This window comes from Lithobates pipiens, unplaced genomic scaffold (genome assembly GCF_037356315.1).
Source record: "Lithobates pipiens isolate NorthernLeopardFrog02 unplaced genomic scaffold, aLitPip1_a1.2 Scaffold_22, whole genome shotgun sequence".
Lineage (NCBI taxonomy): Eukaryota > Metazoa > Chordata > Amphibia > Anura > Ranidae > Lithobates > Lithobates pipiens.
Window position 1 is genome coordinate 81,371,946 of NW_027507784.1, and position 27,936 is coordinate 81,399,881.

The 27,936-nt window shown below is 50.7% G+C and overlaps 1 protein-coding gene across 1 annotated transcript; it reads left to right on the top strand.

Annotated features, from left to right (window-relative positions):
• LOC143925677 (uncharacterized) lies at window positions 1–19,603 on the top strand. The gene is made up of 4 exons (XM_077450140.1): window positions 1–33; window positions 10,252–11,490; window positions 15,374–16,612; window positions 19,553–19,603. The coding sequence occupies exons 1-4, from the start codon at window positions 1–3 to the stop codon at window positions 19,601–19,603; spliced, it is 2,562 nt and encodes an 853-aa protein (XP_077306266.1).
• The last annotated feature ends 8,333 nt before the right edge of the window (window positions 19,604–27,936 follow it).

The window sequence follows — 27,936 nt, forward strand, 5'->3', positions numbered from 1 at the left end:
ATGGAGAGGCGACCGCGCTCCTTCTTCAAGGCTGTATGTATGCAGTTACACATGCAACTTTTTTTATGTGCATGTAGTACGTCCGATAAAAGTAAGTTTTGATTATTGTTTTTTGGTTAATTGCGCCTTCACTTGTCCTAGGTGCAGATCTTACCTGATTTCTAGATCCTGGAGGCTTTGTAGAGCTTGGGATGGGAGAAAGCCTTATAGCAAGGTTCACATCTTTCCTGGTATCTAGATCCTGGAGACTTTGTAGAGCTTCAGATAGGAAAGGAGGCTTATTCCTAGGTCCACATCTTACCTAATATCTAGAACCAGGAGGCTTTGTAGAGCTTTGGATGGGAGGAAGCCTCCATTCCTAGGTGCACATCTTACCTAGTATCTAGATACTGAAGGCTTTGGATGGGAGGAAGCCTCCATTCCTAGGTGCACATCTTACCTAGTATCTAGATCCTGGAGGCTTTGTAGAGCTTTGGATGGGAGGAAGCCTCCATTCCTAGGTGCACATCTTACCTAGTATCTAGATCCTGGAGGCTTTGTAGAGCTTTGGATGGGAGGAAGCCTCCATTCCTAGGTGCACATCTTACCTAGTATCTAGATACTGAAGGCTTTGGATGGGAGGAAGCCTCCATTCCTAGGTGCACATCTTACCTAGTATCTAGATCCTGGAGGCTTTGTAGAGCTTTGGATGGGAGGAAGCCTCCATTCCTCTCACTACTGCTTTCTCTCCTTGTGCAGGGTGTCTGATCTAGTCTCCACCCCTTCCTGTCATTTTCTGCAGGCAGTCTGTAGGGGGTGGAGCATGCTGGGTCCCTCCCACAGCTCCGCTCTCTGCGCAGGCTATGTACAGCACAGTGATGATGTCACTGCTACTGTTATATGGTAATATTTAAATCTCCAAAGGCATTTGATGCACATAAAGAGGATTTATATCCTTTGTGGCTGCTGATGACCAAGTTGACCGTAATGAAGTAGAAGATGCCATACCAAAAGATCAGTCACCCATAATTTCACACCAAAACTGACTGCCTTTGTAAAACCGAAACCACTCTCTGACCACTGTGACTTCCATTAAATCCAATTGCTTAAGATAATGGGGTGGATGGGTGGCGGGGAGAAGGGGGTTCTCTGCTCATGTGCACATTACCATCTGGCCCTGAAACAGCCCTATTAGATTACTCCTAAAGCCCCACCCTACCAGAACCCAAGTAGATGAGTAGCTTGCCCGGCATGACACCTCACTTTTTTTTTTTTCTGCATTTGTAAAGTAGCAGCATAGGAGAAGCCCATTCACTTGAATGGGCTTCCCTATGTGCAACAAACGTGCCAAAGTAACTCCAGTTTTTTGGCACTGAGCCAAGCGCATTTTTCTGCATTGCATGATAAAACACAGGACTGCTACCCATGTTTGGGGTGTCATTAAAAGGCATTGTGCATATTTAGTATTTAGTGCAATTCTGAAAACGTGGGCAAACGTGGGCAGAAATTAGCGATTCTGCTCCCATTTCCAGAATGCCTAGGTGTGAATGCAGCTTACAGGTATGGTCACACCAGTAAAGAGGCATTATGGTGAGCATAATGCACACATGGTGGTATGTGTTGGGGGTGCTTTCTTTCCTTTTCATTTTTGTAGCACGCCCCTGTAGGGCTTGCTGAGTGTTGACTTCATTGGCCTCTCTCTGGTTACCTGCAGTTGGTTGCCAACAGTTCCCACTTGTTTGCTGAGGGTCCCCACTTAGTTGCTGAGGGTTACCACTTGTTTGCTGAGGGCTCCCACCTAGTTGTTGAGGGTTTCCACTTGGTTGCTGAGGGCTTCCCACAGTGTTGCTAGGGGTTCCCGCTTGATTACTAGGAGCTCCCTCTTGTCACGCCCTTACTCCCGCTTGCTTGTTACTAAAAGACCAGGGTATTTGTTTTTTTGTATTTTATTTGGAACTTGGATATGAGAAGGGATGACTGGGATACTCCAACTGGAACTATCACAATAGTGTAGCCAATTCCTAGGCCCTCTTTGGTCTAATGAAAACCTCCAGAGATGACATCCTTCTATGTAGAGTGGGTTACGAGGCATGGTGGGCGTGAAGCAAGATAGATTCATGGGCGCCAGACACTTCTTGAATGCAAAGAGATTTATTGTCTCTTAAACAGAACTGTGGGAGAGAGGGTTTAGGGCCAGGACACCCTTTAGTAGTTGCAATGTTAATTGGCAGACTCCAAGACTTCTAGAGGGAAACAGCCATGCAGGGAAAGGCACCCAGCCGGACATCACATCTGCATGTGTAGACACGCTGTCTCCTATGGCAACAATCTTGAACAGTTCCTAACCAAGGTTACAATGTACTCTTTTACTTCCTCTACAATCTCCTATTGTAGATCTTCACTCAACTGAGCTCCCAGTCTCCACTAGACTTGCTGATCCAATGCCACTGGATCTCCTGAGCTCTTCCAACCTTCTCACTCTGTATCTTCCTCAAGTGTCACCCCTGCTTGGTCCCTAGCTTGGCATCCAAGATACTTCTCAAGTGTCACCCTACTGGCCTGCTCAGTCCCTGGCTTGACACACAAGGCTGCTCTGCAAGCATCACCGCCGCTGGCTGGGTCCCTGGCTTGACACCTGCTGAAGTTTCCCAATTCTTCACCATCCCCGGTTGGTAAGAATACTGCTCTGGTACTTGCTTTAGCTACTGACAATGGTCCCTGGTAACAAGGGGGATGGTCCCTTAGTGGCGACAGCTTCCCCTCTACCTCCGTCAGGTTCTTTGGCTGGCAGAACCATCACTTCTGGTTGGACTGCAAACCGTAGTCCCAACCCTGCGCTGTTCTTTTGCTTTTGGATAGGCCCTCAGACAGCCCAGCAGCCAGATGTCCCTGGGATAGACCTCGGGCTCTGGCCTAGCAGCCCGGGCAGCACAGCACACCTCCACCCAGACAGCCATCCAGGTGGCACAGAACCCTGATCACCTGACCACATCCAAATAAATATGCTCTTCCAGCAGGCCAAGGGACCCAAGAAGATCCCTGGCCATTGGCTGAGATACCCCATCTATTCCTAATCTGTCCTTGCAATGCCCTTGTCTTATCTAATGCCACCAGATACCCGGTCATCTAGTGACAGAAGAGAGAGGTGCAGCAATTCCAGAATTAGGGTGGAATCAATTGATCTAGGGCTAAAACGATTAATCAATTATCAATGATAATCGATAATGAAAATCTTTGTCAACGATTTTCATTATTGATTTGTTGGTCCGCACCTTCCTCCTGTCCGTCCGTGAAAAAAATCCTTCCCTCCTGTGTAATCCTTTGTCGCTGTCTGTGACCAGGCACGTCCGCGCCGCTGCACGTCCATGACACGCCTCTCCTCCTTGCTGACGTCATTCCCCCAGATCTTTTCAGCCCCGCCCGCTGCTGCCTTGATGGAACAGAGGTGAGGGCGAGAAGCTGTGAGGAGAGCCGAGCTGCCGAGCTGCACATTGTGAAAAGGTAGCAGCTATATACAGTACAATACACTACACAGTAAAAACATGCATACATGCACAGTACAACATTCACTGATCAGTGTCCAAACTAAGTATTCCTGGGGGGGGGGGGAGGGGAGTGCCCCATCATTGGTTTTGCTGGGAGGGAGGGAGGGGGGACTCGTCATAGTGCCCCATTGGTGTTTCTGGGAGGGGAAGGGGGGGGGAATAGTGCCCCATTGGTGTTTTTGGGGGGGATAGTGCCCCATCATTGGTGTTCCCAGGAGGAATAGCACCCCATCATTGGTGTCCCTAGGAGGAATAACGCCCCATCATTGGTGTCCCCGGGAGGAATAGCGCCCCATCATTGGTGTCCCCGGGAGGAATAACGCCCCGGCATTGGTGTCCCCGGGAGGAATAACGCCCCGGCACTGGTGTCCCTCGGGAGGAATAACGCCCCGGCACTGGTGTCCCTGGGACTAATAATGCCCCGGCATTGGTGTCCCCGGGAGGAATAACGTCCCGGCATTGGTGTCCCCAGGAGGAAGAACTTCCCGGCATTGGTGTCCCTGGGAGGAATAGCGCCCTGTCATTGGTGTTCACGGGATGAATAGCTCCCCGTTTTTTTATGATTTTATCCGATTAATCGAAAAAATAATCGGCCGATTAATCGATTATGAAAATAATCGTTAGTTACAGCCCTAAATTGATCCCCTATCAGTTGACCAAGGTAACTCTGCCTGACAGGTAAACTTACTAGCAACCCTGCCTAAACATCAGGGTGCTATAATAGATAAGAACAACTCTCACTTGACCTCACTGGATTACTGGAGGAAGCAGTCACACTGCTTTAACCATACAGCCACATGTATGGAAGGGGTAAGTCTTCTTCTCACTAGCAGCAGACTTGATGCATATTATCTTCAGGACACTCTGTGCTCTAGCATCCCCTTTACTGACACCTATCCACTGACTTCTCTAGCTGAAGGGGGCGGCCCTCACTCAACTGTGCACTTACTTGTCAGGTCCTCTCCCACTGTCCAATATGCCTCCCTATTGGACCAGTGGGGGGCAGTCAGAACAAGCTGAGCTGCACCTGAGTACATTGAGCAGACCTAACCAATAGATCCTGCTCCCTGGTAGGCAGAGAGCACTCTTAAGTTTTACCTGACCATCTTCCTGCTAAGCAGAAAGACCAAAAACTATACTCTCTTCAAGCACCTACCTAGGAGGGTGCTACTTTTAAAACTATCTTTCACATTCTCATTGAACTCTATGCACAGCAGCACATTGTAATGCGTTTATGAGCGTTGTAGCGCATTTTGGTGCTCTGTGCTGCATTTTTTTACTACGAACAGCAACGCATCTATTGTTTTCTTGTTTCCTTGTGTTGGACCTGCATTGATCAATGCATCTGATGTAAATGAGCCCCAAATTACATATAACCAATCCACTAAACCTGTTGCCGCCCACGTAACACATACACTATAATGTCAAAAGTATTGTGACACCTGCCTTTACACGCACATGATCTTTAATGGCATCCCAGTCTTATTCCGTAGGATTCAATATTGAGTTGGGTCACTCTTTGCAGCTATAACAGCTTTAACTCTTCTGGGAAGGCCGTCCAACAAGGTTTAGGAGTGTGTCTATGGGAATGTTTGACCATTCTTCCAAAAGCGCATTTGTGAGGTCAGGCACTGATGTGGACAAGAAGGCCTGGCTCACAGTCTCCGCTCTAATTCATCCCAAAGTGGTTCTATCGGGTTGAGTTCAGGACTCTGTGCAGGCCAGTCAAGTTCCTCCACCCCAAACTCGCTCATCCAAGTCTTTATGGACCTTGCTTTGTGCACTGGTCCAAATCATTTGGTGGAGGAGAGATTATGGTGGGGGGTTGATTTTCAGGGGTTGGGCTTGGCCTCTTAGTTCCAGTGAAGGGAACTCTTAGGGCATCAACATACCAAGACATTTTGGACAATTTCATGCTCCCAACTTTGTGGGAACAGTTTGGGGATGGTCCCTTCCTGTTCCAACATGACTGCACTCAAGTGCACACAGCAGGGTCCTTAAAAGCATGGATGTGCGAGTTTGGGGTGGAGGTGAATGAATGGCCTGAATATCACACTGCATGGAATTGCACAGGAGTCCGCAGTCCGTGTTCCTGTGCTATTCAGGTGTGTACTGCCCCTAAGGCTAGGTTCAAACTTATGCAGTGTAGAAACCCAACGATCTTTGGTGTTTCCTGCACTACATGCAAATTGCACTGCCCTTGCGATCTGCTGCAGGTGTCAGTACAAAGTTAATGACACCCCAAAAGCAGGTTGCAAAAGAAGTGCATTTGCCTGCACTGGATCGCATGGTACAAAACGGCCATGCGATCTGGTTGCGGTACAGCTCAAAAAAGATGCCCAAAAAAATGAATGGGCTAAAATTGCATCACACTGAATCACATGTGAATTTCACAGGAATGCGGTGGCGGTTCCTGTGCAATTCACATGTGGTTCATAGTGTGAACTGAGTGTAAAGATCAGTAGCCGATGGAACCAAAACTTTTTAAAGGGGCGCTGGGGCAGCTGGGAAGGGGTTTCCTGGCTTCTCTTTCCATCCTGTCATAGAGGCCCTGTGTTTATTTGTTTTATTATATGTTTGCTCCAGCCTTGTATTTAATGGCATTTTGGTATACAAAATCCCATTGTAATCTTATGATACACCCGGTGGCTTTTTTGCAACAGTATCAATAAAACTTCAGGTCACGTCACTGTCAGCAACTAAAAGATAACACAATCTGAATGGTGATGGTGCTTGCAGGGACATCCGCCTCCCAACGGACTCTGGTGTCCTTTCTGAGATATCGTGGTGTGGTTTCGCCATCCGTTTGTGGCTTTTGGCCAGGTAGGATGCGGTTAAACCAGCGACCTTGATAAGAGAGCAGACAAAACTGTGTGGCATTGCGTCAGTACCGGCTGTGATATGTAGAAGCAGATACAGTGTTACTGGCGTGGCAGGAGGAGAAGAGTGCCAGGCATTCTATGTCTGGAATGCAGCTCACACAATTCAGAAAAGGCAACCTCATACTCTGTATAGAAGTTGTGTCTTGGTGGGTAGGATCATAGGCAGTTCACATGGGTAACCTAAGTTCTTCAGATTGAGGGGACCCAGGGTTGATGACTAATCTGAAGAACACAAACTTTTTTTTTTTTTTTACAAGAAGAACACAAACTTTTGGTTTTCCCAGAATCCTAAAGCAGTGTTCCACCCGCAAATTCTTTTTTTTTTAGAAGTCAGCAGCTACAAACACTTTAGCTGTTGACTTTTAATAGGGACACTTACCTGTCCAGGGAGCCTGCGACTTTGGCCCCCGAGTCCGATCTGACTATCGGATCGGGTGCAGGCACCACCATTCTAATTAAGGGAAACCGACAGTGGCGCCTTGTGACTTCACTGCCCATTTCCTACTGCGCATGCACAAGTTGCGGGGGAACTTTGTGAATGAATGGCCAGCTGTCTTCTGGGACACACACAGGTCCCAGAAGACAGCGGGGGCTCACTGTACAAGAGGATCCGGATGGATCGGAAGTACAGGCTGTACTTCATAAAAAGGTAGTATAAAAGAAAATTTTTTATTTTTTACTATCCAAAAATAAGGAGTTGTCTTTTGTTTAAGACTACCTCTGAAAAGTGGGTGGAACGCCACTTTAAGTTTTGTTCTGGATTCTGGAGACTAGCATTGGAATGGGATGAAGCCTGTATTGCTGGGTCTACATCTTACTGGTATCTAGATCCTGGTGGCTTTGTAAAACTTTGGATGGCAGGAAGCCTCTATTACTAGGTCCATATCTTACCTGGTATCTGGATCACGGAGGCTTTGTGGAGCTTCAGATGGGATGAAGCCTCCATTCCTCTGTCCACATCTCACCTGGTATATAGATCCTGGAGACTTTGTAGTGCTTTGGATGGGATGAAGCCTCCATTCCTAGGTCCATATCTTACCTGGTATCTGGATCCTGGAGGCTTTGTGGAGCTTCAGATAGGATGAAGCCACCATTTCTCAGTCCACATCTGGTATCTAGATCCTGGAGGCTTTGTAGGGCTTTGGATGGGATGAAGTCTCCATTCCTAGATCCACATCTTATCTGGTATCTAGAGCCATGAGACTTTGTAAAGCTTCAGATGTGATGAAGTCTCCATTCTTGGGTCCACATCTTACCTGGTATCTAGATCCTGGAGGCTTTGTACAGCTCTAGATGGGAGGAAACCTCCTTTCCTAGGTCCACAACTTATCTGGTATCTAGATCCCAGAGACTTTGTAGAACATCAGAGAAGACAAAGTCCCCATTCCTATGTCCACATCTCACCTGGTATCTAGCTCCTGGTGGCTTTGTAGAGCTTTGCATGGGATGAAGCTGTCACGGTCGTTCCACCACCCCGGTCACCCAAGCAAGACTTACACGCAGGTTCCCGGTACGAGGGGATCGTCGGTGCCTTCGGACGCGGGTTGGCGCTAACGAACGCACGCGAGTGCACATAGTCCCCAACAGGCGCACGCGGGTGCGCGTTGACACGAGCGGGCGCACGCGGGTGCGCGACAAGCAGAACGGGCGTACGCGGGTACGCGGGGTCACGAACGGGAGCACGGTCACCCGCGGGGGTACGTAGACGTACCGTGCGACCGTTCTTGGCGCCCAGTTGCCTACTTAAGGGACCTGCTCCTGCTCCTCTGTGCTGTCCCGTCTGCAGCGTTCCCGTGACTCCTGCTAATCTGTTCCTGTGTGTTTGTTCCTGATTCTGTACCCGGCCTGTTCCTGGACTTTGCCTGTTTGCCGCCTGCCTCCGACCCTTTGCCTGATTGACCACGCTTCTGCCTTCTGCCTTGTACCTCTGCTGCCCGATTGTTGCCGACCCAGCTCGTTCCTGACTACTTCTGCCAGTCTGCCTACGGACCTGCTCTGACTACTACTTCCGCAGCTCCTGCCTGTTCGCCTGTGCCAGCCGTCCAGCAGTTCCTGTCCAGCATCCTGCGCTGGTTGCACCTTCCGCTCCAGCCCACCATCTGCTCCGGTCTCTTCCACCAGCCGACCAGTTTGGCACTTGTGCCCTCCGGACTCCTGAATCCCTGTTCCCATCTCCAGGGGCTCTCGAGCCGGGGCTTACGAGGCGCCGCTCCCTGCACGCTTGGGCTCTCCAACCAGGTACGTGACAGTACGGGACAGCCATGTCCGAGCCCTCGCAGGGAGCGTCTCCGATGGATGAACTGTGCCACCATCTAGCCGGCCTCACCCAGGCCGTGAAGAACCTGCAAGAGGGTTATGGTCGTTTGGAGGAACGGGTTCAAGCCCTATCTGCCGCAGCTCCAGTTGCCTCCGGATCCCCAGGTCCCCCTTCAGTGGTCATGTTGCCGCCAGAGCCAAGGGTCCCTACACCAGACCGTTTTTCCGGTAACCGGAATAAGTTTAGGGCCTTCCGGAATTCCTGCGAGCTCTTCTTCGCCCTTCAACCCCGGACCTTTTCTCTTGAGGCTACGAAAGTAGGGTTCGTTATCTCCTTACTTACCGACGAACCCCAGGCCTGGGCACATCGCCTCCTTGAACGAAAAGACCCCTGTCTGGACTCCTTAGATGTCTTCTTCCAAGCCATGTCTCGTCTTTATGAGGACCCCCAGCTCGCAGCCACCGCAGAAGCGGCTTTGCATGCACTCCAGCAAGGTCGCAGGCCAGTAGAGGACTACGTGTCTGAGTTCAGGCGCTGGAGCGCCGACACAGAGTGGAACAGCTCAGCTCTCCGTTACCAGTTCCGCATGGGACTCTCGGAGGCTTTGAAGGACGAACTGGCCCGTGTAGGAACTCCTGAGACCCTGGAAGCGCTCATCGACCTCTCTGTCCAGATCGATAGGCGGTTAAGAGAGCGTCGTCTGGAGCGCTCTTCTTCCACCTCTCGCCCAGTCTGGATGATGCCACGGGTTCCAAGTGCCAATCCACCGGTTCTTCCTGGTCCTTCTTCTCCGGATTTATCGGAACCCATGCAGCTGGGATTACTACGTTCACCTTTGACCCCCGAAGAGCGCCAACGCCGAAGATCTGGTAACCTGTGCCTCTACTGCGGAGGATCTGGACATTATGTTCGCACTTGCCCCGCCAAGTCGCGTAAGTGCCTGCTTATACCACCCGCCTCTCCTCCTACTCCGCCTAGTACCAGTACCATCTCTCACCTGGCTGTGCCTCTTCTTTTACAGTTCTCCGGCAAGACTATCCGCGTCAACGCGATCATTGACTCTGGGGCCTGTAGCGGTTTTATGGACCTATCCTTCGCCCTGAGGAACAACATTCCCCTTCGGCCCAGGGCCAAGGAACTTCCAATCTATTTGGCCGACGGTTCCTCTCTGAGATCCGGACCTGTAACCCAGGAAACATCTCCCCTTCTTGTCACCATCACGGGGGACCACCAAGAGCACCTGTGTCTGGACATTATCAAGTCTCCTCTCTTTCCCATAATTCTTGGCATACCCTGGTTGAAGGCCCACAATCCCCTGATAAACTGGTTCACTGGAAAGATCGAGTTCCCATCTGCCTATTGTCATCAGTATTGCCTTCCAGCCATCAAGACGGACCCTCCTTCCCTGCTCTGCTTGGAGACAGACACCGAAACCCGACTGGCAGTGCCCGAAGTCTATCACCAATTTTTGGATGTTTTTAGTAAGAAGGGCGCAGAGACTCTACCTCCCCACAGACTATATGATTGCCCGATAGACTTGCTTCCGGGAGCGGAGATTCCCTTCGGGAGAATCTTTCCCTTATCCGAGACCGAGCTGGGAGCTCTAAAGACCTACCTGGATGATAATTTAAAGAAGGGCTTTATCCAACCTTCCACTTCCCCGGCAGGTGCAGGGATTTTCTTCGTCCAGAAGAAGGATCACTCCCTACGACCATGTGTAGACTACCGGGCACTCAATAAGGTTACTGTGAAAAACCGCTATCCTCTACCGTTGGTACCTGAATTGTTCCAGAGACTGGGGTCGGCTAGGGTGTTCTCCAAGCTGGATCTGCGGGGCGCCTACAACCTGGTCCGTATCCGCAAAGGCGATGAGTGGAAGACCGCCTTTCGTACCCGCTTCGGGCATTATGAGTATCTCGTCATGCCCTTTGGACTCTGTAATGCCCCTGCTACATTCCAGCATTTCGTCAACGATGTCTTCAGAGAGTACTTAGACCTGTTTGTTGTTATATACCTTGACGATATACTAATCTTTTCTTCCTCCTTAGCCGAACACCGGGAGCATGTGAAGATTGTCCTGGCTCGTCTCCGTCTCCATGGCCTGTACGCCAAACCAGAGAAGTGCGTCTTCGAGCAACAGAGCATTCAATTCTTGGGCTTGATCATTTCCGTAAAAGGAATAGAAATGGATCCCCAGAAAGTCTCAGCCATCCTAGACTGGCCTGCTCCCTCGGACCGGAAAGGGGTCCAACGGTTCGTGGAATTTGCCAATTTCTATAGAAAGTTTATCAGAGGATTTTCATCCATTATCTCCCCCATCACGGAGCTGACCAAACAGGGTCAAAGATTCCTGTGGACTCCCAAGGCGCAAGAAGCCTTTGAAACCCTGAAGAAACTATTTGTTTCAGCTTCGATCCTGAGACACCCCGACGCCACGCTGCCCTATATCCTGGAGGTAGATGCCTCGGAAGTAGCCGTTGGGGCGGTATTATCCCAGAGACAGGGGCCTAAGTCACTTTTGTACCCAGTGGCCTTTTTCTCCCGTAAGCTCTCAGAAGCTGAGCGGAACTACGACGTCGGAGACCGGGAATTACTGGCAATCAAGGCGGCGTTGGAGGAATGGCGCTACCTCCTTGAAGGTGCTTCCCACCCGATCCTGGTTTATACGGACCACAAGAACCTGGAGTATCTTAAATCTGCCAAACGACTGAAGCCAAGACAGGCCCGGTGGGCACTTTTCTTTTCCAGGTTCGTGTTCCATATCACGTACAGGCCCGGGTCGAAGAACGTGAAGCCCGATGCTCTTTCCCGGATGTACAATGAGCCAGTGTTATCTCCTACGCCAGACACCATTCTTCCCCCAGGGAACTTTCTCCTGCTCCAAGAAGATCTCTTGTCACGAATTAAACAGGCCTCCAGTGTTCCGGCTCTATCTTCTGACACCTCTTTAACCTCCAAGGATGGTCTTCTCTGGCACCAGGATAGAATCTTTGTCCCCCAGGGGTTACGTACTGCGGTCCTCAGCTCCTGCCACGACCACCCATTGGCCGGTCACTTTGGGGCATTCAAAACCTTAGACTTACTTCAACGCACGTTTTGGTGGCCCCAGATGAAGAAACACTGCAGGGAATATGTAGAAGCGTGTACCACCTGCATTAGGAATAAGGGGAGTAAGTCGAAGGTTTGGGGCTTGCTGAGGCCATTACCCATCCCGGATAGGCCGTGGAAGATGATATCCATGGATTTTATTGTGGAACTGCCCCCCTCTGAAGACTTTTCCTCGATTCTGGTGGTGGTGGACAGATTTACTAAAATGGCCCACTTCTTACCCATGAAGGGGACTCCATCGGCCACAGAGATGGCCAGGACTTTTATTAAAGAAGTAGTAAGGCTCCACGGCATTCTTGCTGACATCACCTCTGACAGGGGAGTTCAATTCACGTCCAGGTTTTGGAAGGCTCTCTGTGGGGCCCTGAAAATTGAGCTTCGCCTATCTTCGGCCTACCACCCTCAAACTAACGGCCAGACCGAGAGAACCAACCAAACGCTGGAGCAGTATCTGCGTTGCTTCTCTTCCTTCTCCCAGGACGATTGGGTATCGCTTCTACCTTTAGCGGAATTTGCATATAATAATTCCGTCCATTCGGCCACCAAGCAGTCCCCCTTCTTTGCAAACTTCGGTTTCCACCCACTTTTTCTGCCCGGTAATCTTCCTGAGTGTTCAGTACCGGCGGTCCAGGAGGACCTTAACTTCTTCAGGAATAATAACAGGATCCTTCAGGAAACGCTGGCTAAAACCCAGGAACACTATAAGGAAGTCTTCGATAGGAAAAGAAGGGGCGAACTTAACCTCCAGGTCGGGGACCAGGTCTGGCTGTCTACGTTAAACTTGAAGTTGGCCTGCCCTTCCAGGAAGCTGGGTCCGAAGTTTGTGGATCCATTCCCCATTCTGAGGAAACTAAATGAAGTAGCCTTTGAGCTGAAACTCCCGGGGTCATTCCGGATCCACCCGGTTTTTCATGTTTCATTGCTCAAGCCTGCGGTTCCGGACCCCTTTGCCGACCGGAGTACCAACCCCCCAGAACCCGTGATGATTGATGGGGAATTGGAATTTGAGGTTGAAGCTATCTTGGATTGCAGGAGGAGACGTAACCAAACCCAGTTTCTGGTTAAATGGAGGGGATATGGCCCTGAGGAGAATTCATGGGAACCGGAGTCCAACCTGCATGCCGAAAGACTAATCCATGCCTTCAAAAGAACTCACCCGGATAAGATGGCACAGTTGGGCATCCGGAGGTTGCCCCTTGGGGGGGGGCAATGTCACGGTCGTTCCACCACCCCGGTCACCCAAGCAAGACTTACCCGCAGGTTCCCGGTACGAGGGGATCGTCGGTGCCTTCGGACGCGGGTTGGCGCTAACGAACGCACGCGAGTGCACATAGTCCCCAACAGGCGCACGCGGGTGCGCGTTGACACGAGCGGGCGCACGCGGGTGCGCGACGAGCTGAACGGGCGTACGCGGGTACGCGGGGTCACGAACGGGAGCACGGTCACCCGCGGGGGTACGTAGACGTACCGTGCGACCGTTCTTGGCGCCCAGTTGCCTACTTAAGGGACCTGCTCCTGCTCCTCTGTGCTGTCCCGTCTGCAGCGTTCCCGTGACTCCTGCTAATCTGTTCCTGTGTGTTTGTTCCTGATTCTGTACCCGGCCTGTTCCTGGACTTTGCCTGTTTGCCGCCTGCCTCCGACCCTTTGCCTGATTGACCACGCTTCTGCCTTCTGCCTTGTACCTCTGCTGCCCGATTGTTGCCGACCCAGCTCGTTCCTGACTACTTCTGCCAGTCTGCCTACGGACCTGCTCTGACTACTACTTCCGCAGCTCCTGCCTGTTCGCCTGTGCCAGCCGTCCAGCAGTTCCTGTCCAGCATCCTGCGCTGGTTGCACCTTCCGCTCCAGCCCACCATCTGCTCCGGTCTCTTCCACCAGCTGACCAGTTTGGCACTTGTGCCCTCCGGACTCCTGAATCCCTGTTCCCATCTCCAGGGGCTCTCGAGCCGGGGCTTACGAGGCGCCGCTCCCTGCACGCTTGGGCTCTCCAACCAGGTACGTGACAGTACGGGACAGCCATGTCCGAGCCCTCGCAGGGAGCGTCTCCGATGGATGAACTGTGCCACCATCTAGCCGGCCTCACCCAGGCCGTGAAGAACCTGCAAGAGGGTTATGGTCGTTTGGAGGAACGGGTTCAAGCCCTATCTGCCGCAGCTCCAGTTGCCTCCGGATCCCCAGGTCCCCCTTCAGTGGTCATGTTGCCGCCAGAGCCAAGGGTCCCTACACCAGACCGTTTTTCCGGTAACCGGAATAAGTTTAGGGCCTTCCGGAATTCCTGCGAGCTCTTCTTCGCCCTTCAACCCCGGACCTTTTCTCTTGAGGCTACGAAAGTAGGGTTCGTTATCTCCTTACTTACCGACGAACCCCAGGCCTGGGCACATCGCCTCCTTGAACGAAAAGACCCCTGTCTGGACTCCTTAGATGTCTTCTTCCAAGCCATGTCTCGTCTTTATGAGGACCCCCAGCTCGCAGCCACCGCAGAAGCGGCTTTGCATGCACTCCAGCAAGGTCGCAGGCCAGTAGAGGACTACGTGTCTGAGTTCAGGCGCTGGAGCGCCGACACAGAGTGGAACAGCTCAGCTCTCCGTTACCAGTTCCGCATGGGACTCTCGGAGGCTTTGAAGGACGAACTGGCCCGTGTAGGAACTCCTGAGACCCTGGAAGCGCTCATCGACCTCTCTGTCCAGATCGATAGGCGGTTAAGAGAGCGTCGTCTGGAGCGCTCTTCTTCCACCTCTCGCCCAGTCTGGATGATGCCACGGGTTCCAAGTGCCAATCCACCGGTTCTTCCTGGTCCTTCTTCTCCGGATTTATCGGAACCCATGCAGCTGGGATTACTACGTTCACCTTTGACCCCCGAAGAGCGCCAACGCCGAAGATCTGGTAACCTGTGCCTCTACTGCGGAGGATCTGGACATTATGTTCGCACTTGCCCCGCCAAGTCGCGTAAGTGCCTGCTTATACCACCCGCCTCTCCTCCTACTCCGCCTAGTACCAGTACCATCTCTCACCTGGCTGTGCCTCTTCTTTTACAGTTCTCCGGCAAGACTATCCGCGTCAACGCGATCATTGACTCTGGGGCCTGTAGCGGTTTTATGGACCTATCCTTCGCCCTGAGGAACAACATTCCCCTTCGGCCCAGGGCCAAGGAACTTCCAATCTATTTGGCCGACGGTTCCTCTCTGAGATCCGGACCTGTAACCCAGGAAACATCTCCCCTTCTTGTCACCATCACGGGGGACCACCAAGAGCACCTGTGTCTGGACATTATCAAGTCTCCTCTCTTTCCCATAATTCTTGGCATACCCTGGTTGAAGGCCCACAATCCCCTGATAAACTGGTTCACTGGAAAGATCGAGTTCCCATCTGCCTATTGTCATCAGTATTGCCTTCCAGCCATCAAGACGGACCCTCCTTCCCTGCTCTGCTTGGAGACAGACACCGAAACCCGACTGGCAGTGCCCGAAGTCTATCACCAATTTTTGGATGTTTTTAGTAAGAAGGGCGCAGAGACTCTACCTCCCCACAGACTATATGATTGCCCGATAGACTTGCTTCCGGGAGCGGAGATTCCCTTCGGGAGAATCTTTCCCTTATCCGAGACCGAGCTGGGAGCTCTAAAGACCTACCTGGATGATAATTTAAAGAAGGGCTTTATCCAACCTTCCACTTCCCCGGCAGGTGCAGGGATTTTCTTCGTCCAGAAGAAGGATCACTCCCTACGACCATGTGTAGACTACCGGGCACTCAATAAGGTTACTGTGAAAAACCGCTATCCTCTACCGTTGGTACCTGAATTGTTCCAGAGACTGGGGTCGGCTAGGGTGTTCTCCAAGCTGGATCTGCGGGGCGCCTACAACCTGGTCCGTATCCGCAAAGGCGATGAGTGGAAGACCGCCTTTCGTACCCGCTTCGGGCATTATGAGTATCTCGTCATGCCCTTTGGACTCTGTAATGCCCCTGCTACATTCCAGCATTTCGTCAACGATGTCTTCAGAGAGTACTTAGACCTGTTTGTTGTTATATACCTTGACGATATACTAATCTTTTCTTCCTCCTTAGCCGAACACCGGGAGCATGTGAAGATTGTCCTGGCTCGTCTCCGTCTCCATGGCCTGTACGCCAAACCAGAGAAGTGCGTCTTCGAGCAACAGAGCATTCAATTCTTGGGCTTGATCATTTCCGTAAAAGGAATAGAAATGGATCCCCAGAAAGTCTCAGCCATCCTAGACTGGCCTGCTCCCTCGGACCGGAAAGGGGTCCAACGGTTCGTGGGATTTGCCAATTTCTATAGAAAGTTTATCAGAGGATTTTCATCCATTATCTCCCCCATCACGGAGCTGACCAAACAGGGTCAAAGATTCCTGTGGACTCCCAAGGCGCAAGAAGCCTTTGAAACCCTGAAGAAACTATTTGTTTCAGCTTCGATCCTGAGACACCCCGACGCCACGCTGCCCTATATCCTGGAGGTAGATGCCTCGGAAGTAGCCGTTGGGGCGGTATTATCCCAGAGACAGGGGCCTAAGTCACTTTTGTACCCAGTGGCCTTTTTCTCCCGTAAGCTCTCAGAAGCTGAGCGGAACTACGACGTCGGAGACCGGGAATTACTGGCAATCAAGGCGGCGTTGGAGGAATGGCGCTACCTCCTTGAAGGTGCTTCCCACCCGATCCTGGTTTATACGGACCACAAGAACCTGGAGTATCTTAAATCTGCCAAACGACTGAAGCCAAGACAGGCCCGGTGGGCACTTTTCTTTTCCAGGTTCGTGTTCCATATCACGTACAGGCCCGGGTCGAAGAACGTGAAGCCCGATGCTCTTTCCCGGATGTACAATGAGCCAGTGTTATCTCCTACGCCAGACACCATTCTTCCCCCAGGGAACTTTCTCCTGCTCCAAGAAGATCTCTTGTCACGAATTAAACAGGCCTCCAGTGTTCCGGCTCTATCTTCTGACACCTCTTTAACCTCCAAGGATGGTCTTCTCTGGCACCAGGATAGAATCTTTGTCCCCCAGGGGTTACGTACTGCGGTCCTCAGCTCCTGCCACGACCACCCATTGGCCGGTCACTTTGGGGCATTCAAAACCTTAGACTTACTTCAACGCACGTTTTGGTGGCCCCAGATGAAGAAACACTGCAGGGAATATGTAGAAGCGTGTACCACCTGCATTAGGAATAAGGGGAGTAAGTCGAAGGTTTGGGGCTTGCTGAGGCCATTACCCATCCCGGATAGGCCGTGGAAGATGATATCCATGGATTTTATTGTGGAACTGCCCCCCTCTGAAGACTTTTCCTCGATTCTGGTGGTGGTGGACAGATTTACTAAAATGGCCCACTTCTTACCCATGAAGGGGACTCCATCGGCCACAGAGATGGCCAGGACTTTTATTAAAGAAGTAGTAAGGCTCCACGGCATTCTTGCTGACATCACCTCTGACAGGGGAGTTCAATTCACGTCCAGGTTTTGGAAGGCTCTCTGTGGGGCCCTGAAAATTGAGCTTCGCCTATCTTCGGCCTACCACCCTCAAACTAACGGCCAGACCGAGAGAACCAACCAAACGCTGGAGCAGTATCTGCGTTGCTTCTCTTCCTTCTCCCAGGACGATTGGGTATCGCTTCTACCTTTAGCGGAATTTGCATATAATAATTCCGTCCATTCGGCCACCAAGCAGTCCCCCTTCTTTGCAAACTTCGGTTTCCACCCACTTTTTCTGCCCGGTAATCTTCCTGAGTGTTCAGTACCGGCGGTCCAGGAGGACCTTAACTTCTTCAGGAATAATAACAGGATCCTTCAGGAAACGCTGGCTAAAACCCAGGAACACTATAAGGAAGTCTTCGATAGGAAAAGAAGGGGCGAACTTAACCTCCAGGTCGGGGACCAGGTCTGGCTGTCTACGTTAAACTTGAAGTTGGCCTGCCCTTCCAGGAAGCTGGGTCCGAAGTTTGTGGATCCATTCCCCATTCTGAGGAAACTAAATGAAGTAGCCTTTGAGCTGAAACTCCCGGGGTCATTCCGGATCCACCCGGTTTTTCATGTTTCATTGCTCAAGCCTGCGGTTCCGGACCCCTTTGCCGACCGGAGTACCAACCCCCCAGAACCCGTGATGATTGATGGGGAATTGGAATTTGAGGTTGAAGCTATCTTGGATTGCAGGAGGAGACGTAACCAAACCCAGTTTCTGGTTAAATGGAGGGGATATGGCCCTGAGGAGAATTCATGGGAACCGGAGTCCAACCTGCATGCCGAAAGACTAATCCATGCCTTCAAAAGAACTCACCCGGATAAGATGGCACAGTTGGGCATCCGGAGGTTGCCCCTTGGGGGGGGGCAATGTCACGGTCGTTCCACCACCCCGGTCACCCAAGCAAGACTTACCCGCAGGTTCCCGGTACGAGGGGATCGTCGGTGCCTTCGGACGCGGGTTGGCGCTAACGAACGCACGCGAGTGCACATAGTCCCCAACAGGCGCACGCGGGTGCGCGTTGACACGAGCGGGCGCACGCGGGTGCGCGACGAGCTGAACGGGCGTACGCGGGTACGCGGGGTCACGAACGGGAGCACGGTCACCCGCGGGGGTACGTAGACGTACCGTGCGACCGTTCTTGGCGCCCAGTTGCCTACTTAAGGGACCTGCTCCTGCTCCTCTGTGCTGTCCCGTCTGCAGCGTTCCCGTGACTCCTGCTAATCTGTTCCTGTGTGTTTGTTCCTGATTCTGTACCCGGCCTGTTCCTGGACTTTGCCTGTTTGCCGCCTGCCTCCGACCCTTTGCCTGATTGACCACGCTTCTGCCTTCTGCCTTGTACCTCTGCTGCCCGATTGTTGCCGACCCAGCTCGTTCCTGACTACTTCTGCCAGTCTGCCTACGGACCTGCTCTGACTACTACTTCCGCAGCTCCTGCCTGTTCGCCTGTGCCAGCCGTCCAGCAGTTCCTGTCCAGCATCCTGCGCTGGTTGCACCTTCCGCTCCAGCCCACCATCTGCTCCGGTCTCTTCCACCAGCTGACCAGTTTGGCACTTGTGCCCTCCGGACTCCTGAATCCCTGTTCCCATCTCCAGGGGCTCTCGAGCCGGGGCTTACGAGGCGCCGCTCCCTGCACACTTGGGCTCTCCAACCAGGTACGTGACAGAAGCATATATTTCTAGATCCACATATTAGCTGGTATCTAGATCCTGAAGGCTTTGTTGAGCTTCAGATAGGCTAAAGCTTTATCTTAAATGGTATCTTTTTAGAGCTCTGAATGGGAGGAAGCTGCCATTCCTAGGTCCACATCTCACCTGGTATCTAGATCTTGAAGGCTTTGTAGAGCTTTGGATGAGATGATGGGATGAATCATCCTTGCCTAGGTCTATGTTTTAGCTGTGATCTAGATCCTAGAGGCTTTGTAGAGCTTCAGATAAGCTGAAGCCTCCATTCTTAGGTCCATATCTTACCTGGAATCTAGATCCTGGAGACTTGATATGAAGCATGCATTTTTGGGTCAACATCTTAGCTGGTATCTAGATCCTGGATGTTTTGTAGAGCTTTGGATGGAAAGAAGCCTCCATTCCTAGGTAAACATCTTACCTGGTAACTAGGGAAGACCTTTGGGTTTGGGTTGATCATGAGTTTGACCAAAGCTAAGCTGTTCACAGTTTACTGAACAGGCAAATGAAATGGCCGGCTATTGTTTCCCAGCTGCGTGGGCCTCCAGCTGCAGCAGCTAGAAGTCATTAAAGCGTCCCTATGGTCAAAATGTAAAATCATATATTCATTTCCACATTGTATTTCAACCATTTTTAGCCTAATCCTAATAATCTGAACCATCTTGAAGTTTGTAAATGTACTTCGTGAAAATTCCCGCACATTTACTCCTTGGATTCTGTGACACATAGTCACTATGTCCTGTGAATTTTGTTCTGGATCCTGGAGGCTTTGTAGAGCTTTGGATGGCAAGAAGCCGCCATTTCTAGGTTCACATCTTACCTGTCATCTAGATCCTGGAGACTTTGTAGAGCTTTGGATGACAGGAAGCCTCTATTTCTAAGTCCATATCTTACCTGGTATCTGGATCTCCACTTTGTAGAGCTTCAAAGGGGATGAAGTCTCCTTCATTCCTCAGTCCACATCTTAACTGGTATCTAGATCCTGGAGCCTTGTAGAGCTTCAGATGGAATGAAGCCTACATTCCAAGGTCCACATCTCAGGTCCAAATTTTTTTACTATCCAAAAATGAGGGGTGGAGAGGTCGTCTTTTGTTTAAGACCACTTCCCAAAGTGGGTAGAACTCCACTTTAAGTGTTGTTCTGGATCCTGGAGGCTTTGTACAGCTTTGGAAGCCTCTATTTCTGGGTCTACATCTTATCTGGTATCTAGATCCTGGAGGCTTTGTAGAGCTTTGGATGGCAGAAAGCCTCTATTCCTAAGTCCATATGTTACCTGGCATCTGGATCACAGAGGCTTTGTGGAGCTTCAGATGGAATGAAGCCTCCATTCCTCTGTCCACAACTTAGCTGGTAACTAAATCCCAGAGGCTTTGTAGAACTTTAGAGAGGACGATGTCCACATCTCACCTCGTATCTAGATCCTTGAGGCTTTGTAGAGATTTGGATGGGGTGAAGCATATATTTCTAGATCGACATCTTAGCTGGTATCTAGATCCTGAAGGCTTTGTCAGCTTCAGATAGGCTAAAGCCTCACCTTAAATGGTATCTAGATCCTAGAGGATTTTTAGAGCTCTGAATGGGAGGAAGCTTCTATTCCTAGGTCCACATCTCACCTGGTAGCTAGATCCTGAAGGCTTTGTAGAGCTTTGGATGAGATGATGGGATGAATCATCCTTTCCTAGGTCCACGTCTTATCCGTTATCTAGATCCTGGAGCCTTTGTAGAGCTTCAGATAAGCTGAAGCCTCCATTTCTAGGTCCATATCTTACCTAGAATCTAGATCCTGGAGGCTTGAGATGAAGCATGCATTTCTGGGTCCACAGCTTAGCTGGTATCTAGATCCTGGAGGTTTTGTCGAGCTTTGGATGGGATGAAGCATGCATTTCTAGGTCCATATCTTAGCTGGTATTGAGATCTTTGAGGCTTTGTAGAGCTTCAGATGGGATGATGCACTCTTTCCTAGGTCCACATCTTAGCTGATATCTAAATCCTGGAGGCTTTGTAGGGCTTTGGATGGGATGAAGTCTCCATTCTTAGATCCACATCTTATCTGGTATCTAGATCCTAGAGGCTTTGTACAGCTGTGGATGGGAGGTAGCTTCCATTCCTAGGTCCACAACTTAGCTGGTATCTAGATCTTTGAGGCTTTGTAGAGCTTCAGATGGGATGATGCACTCTTTCCTAGGTCCACATCTCAGCTGATATCTAGATCCTGGAGGCTTTGTAGAACTTCAGATAGGACAAAGCCCCCATTCCTATGTCCACATTTCACCTGGTATCTAGATTAGGGATGAGCTTCGTGTTCGAGTCGAACATACGTTCGACTCGAACATCGGCTGTTCGCCCGTTCGGAGAATTCCAAACGTTATGGGCCGTTCGCGCCAAATTCGTGTGGCGCTCACGGCCCACAATGCACTGCGTCATCGCAGTGCATTGCTGGCTCATGATTGGCCAAGCATGCACTGTGACCCCGCATGCTTGGCCAATCACAGCGCCAGCAGTGAGGAGAGCCATGATTGGCCACAGGCAGGATGCCTGTGGCCAATCATAGCTCAGGCTGTGTAGTACACGCCCCACACTATATAAGGCCGCCAGCGCGGCGGCCTTGTGTAGTGTGTTGGCGTCTGAAGCAGTTAGTGGGTGTTCTGTGTACCTTCAACACAGTATACACCGATCGTTATCGGCCGATTTTCGATCTTGCTCTTCTGTAGTGGTTGTTGTCTGCGTGCCCTGACCGCAGTATACACCGCTATATTCACCTCACCTATATAGCTAGTGATCTATCTTTTATAATAGAGCTTGCAGTCAGTAGTGTTAGGAGCTTGTGCGTGCTGTCTGCGTGCTCTGTACCCAGTACACACCGCTATATCCACCTACATAGCTCTTCTCTATTTGAGCCATCTGCCATCTGCAGGAGTTATTGGAAGTTGTGTGTGCCTCCAGCACAGCACAGTATACATCTGTATATACCCCTTTATCTCTGGTGTTCTATAATAAAGGCATCTGCAGGAGTTAGTGGGTGTTTTGTGCCTCCAGCACAATATACACCTGTATCTACCCTTTATTGCTGTTCTCTAATAGAGCCATCTGCAGGGCTTAGTGGGTGTTGTGTGACTACATTACAGTATACCCCTTTATCTCTGGTGTTCTATAATAAAGGCATCTGCAGGAGTTAGTGGGTGTTTTATGCCTCCAGCACAATATACACCTGTATCTACCCTTTATTGCTGTTCTCTAATAGAGCCATCTGCAGGGCTTAGTGGGTGTTGTGTGACTCCATTACAGTATACCCCTTTATCTCTGGTGTTCTATAATAAAGGCATCTGCAGGAGTTAGTGGGTGTTGTGTGCCTCCAGCACAATATACACCTGTATCTACCCTTTATTGCTGTTCTCTAATAGAGCCATCTGCAGGGCTTAGTGGGTGTTGTGTGACTCCATTACAGTATACCCCTTTATCTCTGGTGTTCTATAATAAAGACATCTGCAGGAGTTAGTGGGTGTTGTGTGCCTCCAGCACAATATACACTACCCAACTGCTGTTTTACCCAACTCCCTTCAGGCCATTACCATGTCTGGAAGGCCAGCAAGGAGAGGCAGACAGGCGCGAGTCGATAAAAGAGGGCAAGCAGGCTCTGTGTCTAGAGACAACAGTGCTGGTCGTGGACGCGGTGCATTGTCATCAGCACGTGGCCATGGGACACGCTTGTCCTTCTTTTTTTCATGCAGCTGGACATGTTGAACCGCAACATGCCAACGACTTGGTAGAGTGGATGACCAAGCCCTCTTCATCCTCCTCATCCTCTCTCACCCAGTCTCAGGGTACTAGCAAAGCAGCTGCCAACGCATCATCTTCCCTCGTCTCAATGTCATCATCAGTGACTCCTTCCCTAGACCCACCACGTCCTCCTGAGGAGTCTCCTGAACTCTTTGAGCACAGTGTTGGGTACATGCTCCAGGAGGATGCCCAGTGTTTTGTAGGCTCTGATGATGACACTCAGCTAGAGGAAGGCAGTAGCGTGAATGCAGAGAGAGGGGATGCTCAAGAAGGACAGCAATCTGGCAAGTCATGTTCCACAAGCTGCAGCATATTGCCAGGTTTGCTACAGCGATGAAGAGGGAGGGGATGATGAGGGCACTGACTCCACGTGGGTGCCTGGTAGGAGAGAGGAGGAGGAGGCACATGTCCAATGAGGCAGGATGCCGTCTGGGGGCCAGCTTAGGGGCAGCACACCGACTAAATCACACCGCAGAGCTCCGCCTGTGCAGGGCGCTGCCTCTGCGCGTTATTCTAAAAGTTCTTTGGTGTGGGCCTTTTTTGAGACGAGTGCATCAGATCGCACCGCTGCTATTTGCAACATATGTCTCAAGCGTATCTCGCGTGGCCAAAACATCAGCCGCTTGGGCATGCTTGACCAGACATATGTTGACCTGCCATGCAGCTCGTTGGCAAGCGTACCTCAAAGACCCACACCAAAGAACAAAGCGGACCTCTCCTTGCTCCTCATCAGCTGGCATCTCCAACCCCACTAGACCTTCAGTCCTCTCTGAAACCTGCTCTGAGAGGAATGAAGGTGTAGAATTAGGTGTGTCACAGCCAAGTGCTTTCGGGCACTCTGCTAGCAGTACACCCACGTTCGATTATTGCAGGCAAATGTCCCTGCCCCAGCTGCTGGACCGGCGAAAGAAGTTCACTCCCAGCCATCCACATGCCCAGCGGTTGAATGCTAGCTTGGCTAAATTGCTAGCACTTCAATTGCTGCCTTTTCAGTTGGTAGACTCAGCCCCTTTCCGTGAGTTTGTACAATGTGCGGTTCCTCAGTGGCAGGTCCCCAAACGCCACTTTTTCTCACGGAAGGCGATTCCGGCTCTCTACCGGCATGTGGAAGGCAATGTCCTTGCCTCGCTGGACAGGGCGGTAAGGTGCCATTAACCACTACTCTCTGAATTCTGTCTTCTAGCCAATTTTCTATCCATTTACAAACTGATATTTCCAAACCAGTAGACTTTACCTTACACATGAGCCGTGTGTGGGGAACTCTATCGAATGCTTTTGCAAAATCCAAGTATACCACGTCCACCGCCACCCCTCTGTCCAAGGTTTTACTTACCTCCTCATAAAAAGAAATCAGATTTGTCTGACAACTTCTGTCTTTCATGAATCCATGTTGTCTGTTGCTTAAAGTGTTTTTGTTCAGCAAGAACTCGTCGATGTGGTCTTTTATTAAACGCTCCAGTATCTTCCCAGCTATAGAAGTTAAGCTAACAGGTCTATAGTTACTTGGTAAAGACTTTGATCCCTTTTTAAATATAGGCACCACGTTCCCCCTGCGCCAATCCAGTGGGACTATTCCCGTCATTAATGAGTCCCTAAAAATTAGATACAATGGCTCTGAAATTACAGAGCTCAATTCTTTTAGGATCCGTGGGTGGATGCCATCAGGGCCAGGTGCTTTATCCACCTTTATTCTGTCTAAGTATTTCTGGACCATATCACTTTTGAGCCATTGTGGACATGGTACAATAGGTGGTCAGAGACTGGCGACATGGTACAGGAGGTGGTCAGAGACCGGGGACATGGTACAGGAGATGGTTAGATAGGGGACATGGTACAGGAGATGGTCAGAGACAGGGGACGTGGTACAGGAAGTGTCCCCCATTGCAGCCAGCATCCCCCATTGCAGCCAGCGTCCCCCATTGCAGGCCAGCATCCCCCATTGCAGGCCAGTGTGCCCCATTGCAGCCAGTGTGCCTGTGCCCCATTGCAGCCAGTGTGCCTGTGCCCCATTGCAGCCAGTGTGTCCCATTGCAGCCAGTGTGCCTGTGCCCCATTGCAGCCAGTGTGTCCCATTGCAGCCAGTGTGCCTGTGCCCCATTGCAGCCAGTGTGGCCCATTGCAGCCAGTGTGCCCCATTGCAGCCAGTGTGCCTGTGCCCCATTGCAGCCAGTGTGCCTGTGCCCCATTGCAGCCAGTGTGCCTGTGCCCCATTGCAGCCAGTGTGTCCCATTTTGCAGCCAGCCTGTGCAGGGAAGAGAGGAGAGCCGTCTCCGCCGCCTGTTTAATCACAGCCCCGGGAACATCACAGCTTTCATTTCAATAGCTGTGTGTTCCCGGCCGCGCCGTCACACACAGCCCCTCCCCCTTGTCTGGGCACTTTGATAGACAGATCATCCGTCCAATTCTGTGGGTGATCTGTCTATAAAAGTGCCCGGACAAGGGGGAGGGGCTGTCTGTGACACACAGCTATTGAAATGAAAGCGGTGATGTTCCTGGTGCTGTGATCAAACAGACGGCGGAGGTGGCTCTCCTACGCTATACACCCCCCATGATGGGCGGCACCAGGGGTGGGGGGCGGAGCCCCGCCCCCACCCAGGCCACGCCCCATTTTCGGCTCTATTATCGGCTGTTTTTCTCTTTCGGCAAATTGCCGAAAAGGGCATTTTCGGCCGATATGTTTCGGCGGCTGAAATTTCGGTGCATCCCCAGTATCAAGATCCTAGAGGCTTTTTAGAGCTCTGAATGGGAGCAATCTGCCATTCCTGGGCCCACCTCTCATCTGGTATCTAGATCATAGAGGCTTTGTAGAGCTTCAGATAGGCTGAAGCCTCCATTAGGTCCACATTTTTCCTGGAATCTAGATCCTGGAGACTTTGTAGAGCCCTGAATGGGAGGAGGCCTCCATTTTTAGGTCCACTTCTTACCTGGTATCTAGATCCTGGAGGCTATGTAGAGCTTTGGATGGGAGGAAGCATTCATTGCCAGGTCCACATCTTAGTTGGTATTTAGATTCTTGAGGCTTTGTAGAGCTTCAGATGGGATGATGCATCCTTTCCTAGGTCTACATCTTAGTTGATATCTAGATCCTGGAGGCTTTGTAGAGCTTCAGATAGGATAAAGCCTCCATTCCCAGGCCCACATTTCACCTGATATCTAGATCCTGGGGGCTTTGTAGAGTTGTGGATAAGATGAAGCCTACATTCCTGGATCTACATCTTAACTGGTATCTAGATCCTGAAGGCTTTGTAGAGCTTTGGATGAGATGAAGCATGCATTTGTGTGTCCACATCTTAGCTGGTATTTAGATCCTGGGGGTTTTGTAGAGCTTTGGATGGAAAGAAGCCTCCATTCCTAGGTCCACATCATACCTGGTAGCTAGGGATGACCTTTGGGTTTGGGTTGATCATGAGTTCGACCCAAAGCTAAACTGTTCACAGTTCACTGAACAGACAAACTAAATGGCCTGATATTGTTTTCCCAGCTGTCTGGGCCTCCAGCTGCAGCAGCTAGAAGTCATTAAAGCGTCTCTGTGGTCAAAATGTAAAATCATATATTAATTTCCACATTGTATTTCAATTATTTTTAGCCTACTCCTAATAATCTGAAAGGGGTTGTAAACCCTCATGTTTTTTCACCTTAATGCATCCTATGCAAAGTCGCGCCCGCAATTGTAAATGTAGCAGCCATAACCCTCGATGGGGTGGCCTTGACTTTTGGGCTTACCGGTTACCTCCACTTGGCTTGTTCTTCCAGGTCTAGGGGTTCCCAGGGTTAGTACCCAAAGACTTTGGACGCTGACACCATAAAAGTCCTTTAGAAAGGTTTTTATTTGCAGGGGTAACATCCAACAAACACAGTCTTGTATGGGAACAGAGGGCAAGGGTGAAGAAACCCAGGCACCTTGAGCTGCTAACCATTAGGAAGTCTCTAATGCAACCCAGAGAGTAGCCACTCACAGCTCGCAAAGCTGAACAAATCTCTAGCCAGAGATTATGGCAGTCAGCACTTTAATCCGGAACTTGCAAAGTCTCTGACCTTGAATAAATTTGCAACCGAAAGTGAACAGGAACCTTTCCTCAGTACCTGGAACGTTCTCTGTCTCCTTGGCAGTACTGGAAAAAGCGTGGATTCGTTAGTGTCCTTGACAACCCAGCAACCACTTCTTGAGATGTCAGCTTGTTGGCCCTCCTCTGAAGAGTCCTCCTCCGGTCGCTTACACAAGCTGCGGTGCCCCTCCAAGTTGAGAGCACACCCGGACGCCTTGAATCCTCCCTCAGTTACTGCGCCCTCGGACCAGCCGGCAGGGGAGGGCTGGCAGCCTTAGGCCTGGGGGGCAAGTCTAGTCAAGTGGCCCATTAATCCACGAATCAGCTCACCATCAACAGTGCCCATCAATGCAGCCTCACCAATGCCCATCAATGCAGCCTCACCAGTGCCCATCAGCTCAGCCTTGTCAGTGCCCATCAATGCAGCCTCACCATAGCCCATCAATGCAGTCTGTTCAGTGCATGGGGATTAGAGAGAGAAAAGCTGCTGGATAACACAGAGCGGAGATCTCCCGCTTACCCAGTGCGGCTTCTGTCATACGAAGTCGTGCCTCCTGGACCAGGTTCTATGATAGATGTCACCAGTGTGCTCTTTATCATAGGACATCCTTGGCTTCCTGGCAGTACACTGAGGTACACGTCACAGAGGAGCCGATGCACGTACCCGGTTGCTGTGATATCTGCCGGGCACCCGCAATCGCTCATGACAGAGCAGGAATGTGGATCTGTGTGTGTAAATACACAGATCCACGTCCTGTCAGGGGAGAGGAGACAGATCGTATGTTCCTAGTATATAGGATTGGTCTCCTCCCTAGTCAGTCCCATCTCCCCCACAGTTAGAATCACTCCCTAGGTAACACATTTAACCCCTTGATTGCCCCCTAGTGTTAACCCCTTCCCTGCCAGTGATATTTATACAGTAATCAGTGCATTTTTATAGCACTGATCGCTGTATAAAAGTCACTGATCCCAAAATAGGGTCAAAAGTGTCCGATCTGTCCACCGCAATGTCACAGTCACAATAAAAATTGCAGCATTACTAGTAAAAAGAAAAAAATAATAAAAATTCCATAAATCAATAACCTATTTTGTAGACGCTATAACTTATTACTGCTTATCGCAATTTTTTTAAACAAAAATATGTAGAAAATTACACATCAGCCTAAACTGTTAAGGCTTAAGTTGGCATATTATAGCA